Source organism: Musca vetustissima, unplaced genomic scaffold, assembly GCF_032173495.1.
Source record: "Musca vetustissima isolate MV318-11 ecotype Yass unplaced genomic scaffold, APGP_CSIRO_Mvet_v1 utg518736, whole genome shotgun sequence".
Taxonomy (NCBI): domain Eukaryota; kingdom Metazoa; phylum Arthropoda; class Insecta; order Diptera; family Muscidae; genus Musca; species Musca vetustissima.
The window spans coordinates 3,470-10,779 of record NW_026887171.1 but is presented as its reverse complement, the minus strand read 5'-3'; the positions used below and the strand labels follow the sequence as shown (position 1 = coordinate 10,779).

Here is a 7,310-nt window from a genome sequence, read left to right as displayed (position 1 = left end):
CTTAAAATAGTGATTGAAGTAAGCACACATTGTAATAAAAATCATAATTTTAATTTTCTAAATAAATAAATAAATTTACATATGAAATAATCATATTACTTTCCATATCCAATTAATTTAAATTTATTAAAATTTCGCATAATTTAACTATATTATAAAATACAACACTTAATTATATACAATTTTATAACCTAAATACATTGGGTTTTCTTTAAAACGGAATTGAGTATTATCAAGTAAATAATCTGTTATAATTTACAATGGCTAATTAATTAATTTGCGTTAGGTAATCTCAAATACAACGTTTTCTTACAATAAAACAATTTTCGTCTATTTTCCCCCGTCCATTTTGTGGGGATTTTTACAACGAAAATGCAACCCTGCTCGCCATGGCGACATTGACAGCAGGCGAGCTGTGTTCTGTTTACCTAAGAAAACAGTGTTGCATGGCCCTTGTCATTCTACGTTGAAGTTTATTATCGCACGCACGTGGTGGCACTCTTTCAATAGGAAACATCAGTCCGCGTGTTTTTGCTGCCGTGCGTTGCTTCGTTTTTTCTAATTTGTGAAATTTTCTAAATTTTGAATTAAATCTAAATATGGGTAAACCTGGATTCTCACCAAGAGGAGGTGGTGGCGGCGGCGGTGGTGGCCGTGGAGGTTTCGGAGGCGGTGGACGTGGTGGTGGCGGTGGCCGTGGAGGTTTTGGAGGAGGTGGACGTGGTGGTGGCGGCGGTGGCCGTGGAGGTGGTGGTGGCCGTGGAGGTTTCGGCGGACGTGGAGGCGGTGGTGGTGGCCGCGGAGGTGGCGGTCGTGGAGGATTTGGAGGTCGCGGTGGTGGCGGCCGTGGAGGTGGAGCTGGACGTGGCCGTGGAGGCGGTGGTGGTGGCTTCAAAGGTGGCAAAACTGTTGTCATCGAACCCCATCGTCATGAAGGTATCTTCATTGCCCGCGGCAAAGAAGATGCATTGGTTACACGCAACTTTGTACCTGGTTCCGAAGTCTACGGTGAGAAACGTATCTCCGTCGAAACAAATGGCGAGAAAGTCGAATACAGAGTCTGGAATCCTTTCCGTTCCAAGTTGGCTGCTGCCGTCTTGGGTGGTGTTGACAAAATTCACATGCCTCCTGGCTCTAAAGTATTGTACTTGGGTGCTGCCTCTGGTACAACTGTATCACACGTTTCCGATATTGTCGGCCCCGAGGGTCTTGTATATGCTGTAGAATTCTCACATCGTTCTGGTCGTGATCTGATAAATGTAGCCAAAAAACGTACCAACATCATCCCCATCATTGAAGATGCCCGTCATCCACACAAATACAGAATGCTGGTCGGTATGGTCGATACCATCTTCGCCGATGTAGCCCAACCTGATCAGGGTCGTATTGTTGCCCTGAATGCCCAACATTTCCTTAAGAATGGCGGTCACTTCGTCATCTCCATTAAGGCTTCCTGTATCGATTCCACCGCCCAACCTGAGGCTGTGTTTGCTGCCGAAGTGAAGAAGATGCAAGCGGACAAATTGAAACCACAAGAACAGATTACCTTGGAACCCTATGAACGTGATCACGCTGTTGTGGTCGGTGTATACAGACCGCCAGCAAAGGGTGCCGATTCATAAGCATTTAGATATTTTGAATGTTTTATTTTTTAACTGATAAACAATTTAATTTAGCTTTAAGAGTATTCACCTACCTACAAAACTACCTATATTACCTACCATTTTTTTTAATTTTACGTTTTTTTCTTCTATAAAAAAAAAAACAAAAGTACAGAAAAATGCAAAAGTTTTTTATATTTAGAATAATATAAAAAAGAATGATGAGAACTAAGAATTTTAAATAAAAATAACTTGTAGAATCAAGTTGAAAAAAATCGTAAAACAAGCTGTGGATTTTCATCTTTTTGTTTTAATTTTTTTGGGTTATGATATTTACAAAAAACATGTGGAGAGCGTCTGTTTATAAACATATAGAGACACACGCACTGTACCTTGTTTTGATATCTATGGCTGGCCAACATGTGGTTGCTCAATTCATTATTATGAATTGTTGTAAATATGGTAGTTATGTACATCATTATGGACTTCGTTACATTTGTTGTAAAACATATCCATATATTTCAAATATGTTTACGATTTCGATTTTAGATTTAGATTAACTTTGAACAGCGGATATTTATTTATTTACCTTTCATATCTTGTTTATCTTATATAACAAATTGTTTGTTCAGCATACTAACAAACTGTTACTTAATACAATTTTTAAAATAATGTTATATGAACTCTTTTCTATGGATGTAAATGTCAGAAAGGTTTTATAATCGGTATTGTGATTATTAAGATATATATTGTATTTTTGCGAACAAAACATATAGTAAGGATAATGACACTTGAAAACGAAGTCTTAGATCAATTTCCTCTTAACCGATAGTCTTGTAAATATAGGAAACCTTCTGTGGGTAGAATGAAAATTATCAAGACAACAGTCTGTTATAATTTGTCGATATAAAAAACTTAGAGGAAATAGCTTGCAGGAATATATATAATTTGAATAATTTGAATCGATTGTATTTTATAATCTTCTGTAGACCGAAGGCATTATATTGAAGAAAAATTGTGTTGACTTATCTATACTACATATTATATATTATTTTGTTTATATAGATTAGAATAATACCCATATATGTATAAACTTCTATAGGGGGACTTACTTTTTCTCATGAGACAAGTTGTAATCTCGATATAGTTCATAATATTCAATACAGTTTTGAAATTTTACACATATATTGCTACTACTCACAGTGTCAAATCTTCCTACCGAATATTTATAATGACATAGCCTCTATATAAACTTAAGGTATTTTGAATGTCCACCTTATGGTAGTGGTTATAATATTCCGTTAAGGGATCCCCACCCATTCTCGATCTTAATTTTTCAAGATTTTCAATGGGCTGGTAAATCAATACCAATGCTTGTTAAGGTTTGTAACTTTGCACATATATATTTGAAGATTTAAAAGAGAAGAAAAATAATTTACAAAAATTTTTTGTAATTTTTGTTGTTATTGACTTCGCTCTAAAATTAACAAAATGGCCGGCCTTTGAAAAAATATTTTTGGGAAATTGCCAATTTTTGACCAAAAACCAAGTTAAAAAATAAAGAAAATCTTCACCGATTGGCTTTATCCTAGTTCATACGATTGCTATACACTCACAGAGAAACGTGTAAAAATTTGGAATCGATTGGGTTATTAGTTTTTGAGTTATCGTGCCCGCCATTCGCAAAAGAGAAAAACGCGTTTAAAGTTTGAGAAGCCCTTTAGCCGTCACTTGATGCTGACAGAATAAATCGGCTATATCTTCAAGAGTTCTTCAGATTTTCACTTGAAATTTAGTAGGGACATTCTTGAATTAGTGTAGATTCGAATTAAATCAAAAAAAATTTGGACCCCGAGAATGGGGGGGGGGGGGGTCCCCTAAAGTGGAATGTTTGCGAAAATGCATGTCAATGAAAATATATGATTCACCATATATAGATATGGTTATATATGATGTATTTATACCAATGGCAATATATTGTGTAACCCATCGACATAATAATTTCCGACCCTATAAAGTATAACTATTCTTGATCAGAGTAAAATTTTATGACGATTTAACCATGTCCGTATTTTCTAATCACTCTAGCGTCTGAACGAATTGAGATAGATCGCCAAAATTTTGCATAGATGCGAATTTTGTCTGCAGACAGGCCAAGTCTGAAGATGGGCTATATCGGTCCATGTTTAGGAAAATCACCCATATAAAGGGTATCCCAATTTTTTGTATTTTAGGGTTCTTGAGCGCGTTTTTCAACCGACATCGCTGACCGAAGATGGGTTATATCGGTCCACGTTTAGACATAACACCCATATAAGGGTATCCCAAATTTTTTGTATTTTAGGGTTCTTGAGCGCGTTTTTCAACCGAGATCGCTGAAATTTGGTAGTACATTGAATTCTTATTGGGTACCAAATTTCTCCACTTAAAATTATAAATTTTGAGGGTATAATTTTCGGTATTTTGAGGGTTTGGATCGCATTTTTCACCCGAATTGGCTGTAATTTAGCACTTTGAGTTTTTTTTTTCGGTAGTAAATCACTCACTTAAAATTATAAATATAGGTCAATTTATTCGGAGAGCACCCACATAAGGGTATCCTCCATTTTTCGGTATTTAGGGGTCCTTGAGCGCGTATTTCAAACAAATTCGCGGTGATTTAATATTTTATTCTACCTGCGGAGTATGTCGACATAAAAAAAAAAACTAGAAAGCTATGATCGAGATTGAACTACATCGGCCCGGAGTTAGGTCTAGCTCCCATATAATGATACCTACCGATTTTCGGTATTTTCAATATTTATCGTAAAAGAAAGTTATTGTGATGCAAAAATGTTAGTTTCGAAATTGAGCTATATCAGTACTCAATTAGGCCTAGCACTTCATATAATGATAACTACAATTGTTCTGTAATTCCTACACGATGTAATTAATATTGGTCCCGCGTTAGGTATCGCCTCAAGGACGTGCTCATACACATTTTTTTTCTGCAATGACAATTTTCATATTGAACCAGCAGCTTCTAACCGAAATAATACCATTGTACCGTGTTGATGGCCTCAAAAACTGTGTCCTCTAAATTGAAGTATTTTGGGGATGTTCCATCCCACCATGCATCGCCAATATCGGTCCACATTTTTGTGTATTTGGTGTACATTATGGTTTACACAAATCGGTCTGTAGAAATGTCGGTATAGGTCCACTTTTTGGTATGTTGTACCGTGTTGATGGCCTCAAAAAACTATGTCCTCTAAATTGAAGTATTTTGGGGATGTTCAACGTCATCATGCATCGCCAATATCGGTCCACTTTTTGGGGTATTTGGTGTACATTATGGTTTACACAAATCGGTCTGTAGAAATGTCGGTATAGGTCCACTTTTTGGTATGTTCCCTATATTTTCATTTCAAGTACCTATCAGAATACCTATGGTGGAGAGTATCCAAAGTTCGGCCCACTTGTTCGTTTGTTGATCGGTTAATATTTATGTGATTAAATCGACTAAAATCGTTATATATGTATTTAGCATAGCATATTTATTATCCGAACACCGGTGAACGCCACCAATTATGAGAAACTGTTGTAAAAATTTAGAGATAGAGATTTAGAAGAGGCAGGGTGCACTCCTGCGATCATCTATATCTTGGTCCATGTATATTTTTTTTTTTTGTATGGAAGTGCAGATTGCACATATTACATTCCGAAATTTTGCACAGATTATGGAATTAAAAATGTAGAATGATTTGTGCCAATATTAAGGTACATATTCCATGTATGATTTTGCAAGATCCGTCCGATTGACACGAGTTTGATCTAACCAGCTTCAGAAATATATAGCTTACATATAAAATTGGTTCTGTTTAATGTATCGATCGATAGGAAATTTTGTCCATACAACCAAAATCAATACTTACGAACACATGTGTATCGTATCGATACACCTTCTCATACGATAATCATTTCACTCATAATGGGGAGTATAAATTCGACTTACCGATTTTTAAATAATTTTCTATTAGGCTATCTTAAAATTTATTTCCTTCAATCTTTAGGTTATCCGAATAATTATTCCCTGCATACAAAAAATACCTGTATTTTTGGTTCAGAGATTTACTAATGTAAACATTTCTTGCATTGAAGACATCCACCATACTTTAGTACTCTTTTGTCTGTACGGAACTGTCTTATCGACGTCTTATCTTTGAAATAGAGTCGATAAACCTATTTTTCTAGTTTACATTTAGACCACCAGGTGTATATGTTCAAACTGTAGTTTGTAGAAAACAATTGAAGTAAGAGCTTCAATGAAGTCTTTTCAATGGTCAATATTTTTCTATAGGGAAAAATGATATTTTATAGGAACATTTAAATCTAGGCTCCCACGATATTTTTCTATAGAAAACTATTCTTGCAGTCATAGATTTTAAGGGAGTTTTTGGAAGCCTTCACAGGCGTGGCATTTTTTTGAGAAGAACTTTTTAGGAAACCTAGAAATGTGGATTTTTAAAGAAAATTTTTTTAGGAGCGCTCACAGGCATGAATTTTTTTGAGAAGAATTTTTTGAAGCCGCAATAGACCTGGATTTTTTTTCAGGGATTTTTTTTGCATGATTTTTTTTTTTTTTTGAAAAATTATCAGGGACCCTCACAAGCGTGGAATTTTAAAGAAAAAAACTTCAGGGACCAAATTATTTATTTTTTCAAAGACTTTTATAAGGAGAGAATTTAAAAAAAATTTTTAGGTCATACATAAGGCGTGGATTGGATAAAATAAGAACTGAGGTTCCAAATGATTTTTTTCTATAGACAAAAAATTTCAAAACTGTTTTAAAATACAAAAAGGAATCATCTAAGCATTTGCCCATTACCCCCCGTACATATTGCTAATGAGTTATAAAAAATTGAAACACTTTCTTTTTATGGAATTTTCAAAATATGTTTTTCTTTGTTCTTGTTGAGTTTTCCAATTAGCATCATTATAAATGATGGATTCGAAATTGAAAATTACTTTACGAATATGACACATAAAGGCCTTTCTCCGACATAAAAGATGCCTACCACTTCGGTATCATATTTATTGATTTTTGTTGTTTTAAATTGATGGAATCGATGTTTAGTTGGACTAATGGAATTCATCAAAATGACAGAATGCACAATGGGATTGTGGATGCAGTCAGCGGGTGTTAATTACATTTATTGGTAAAGAGAGCCTCTTGCCGAACAAAAACAAAAACACATATCAACAAATTGAAATTTGAAAAACTAACGGAAAACAATAATAAATGAATATTTTTTGGCGGCGGCAAAATGATTGTTTCCTTTGATACTCCTCCAACTGTGACAGTTGTAATTGGGTTGGAGGCAAAAGAAGGAAAACATCCTTAATGATGCTTCCCAAAAAAGAGGAAGATTTGTTTTGTTACAGATGAGTATCTTTATTCTCATAAACTACTCTTAGATTTTCTTTTCGGATTAGGAAATAAAAAAAAAAAAACGAGAAACAATAACAAAAAAAATGTAAACTTAAAAAATAACAATAAATTCATCCCTGCCACAGAAAAAGGAACTCCCATTGTGAGAGTGTGTGAGCCCGTCTGTGATAACAAAGGAGCGAATGGGATGGAAAAACATCTGTCAGTCAGTCGACTATCTTGGCTAACCTTTCTGCACGTCAAAACAAAAAAAGAAACATTACCGCCACGAAAACAAA

General features: G+C 34.9%; 1 protein-coding gene across 1 annotated transcript; it reads left to right on the top strand.

The window, feature by feature from the left end:
* Positions 1-566: 566 nt before the first annotated feature.
* Positions 567-1,625, top strand: LOC133334767 (rRNA 2'-O-methyltransferase fibrillarin). Its single transcript, XM_061543091.1, has one exon. The coding sequence runs from the start codon at positions 600-602 to the stop codon at positions 1,620-1,622; it is 1,023 nt and encodes a 340-aa protein (XP_061399075.1). The 5' UTR covers positions 567-599; the 3' UTR covers positions 1,623-1,625.
* The last annotated feature ends 5,685 nt before the right edge of the window (positions 1,626-7,310 follow it).

Excerpts from the sequence above, each read along its gene's own strand:
- LOC133334767 (XM_061543091.1), top strand. The coding sequence starts at position 600 with ATGGGTAAACCTGGATTCTCACCAAGAGGAGGTGGTGGCGGCGGCGGT.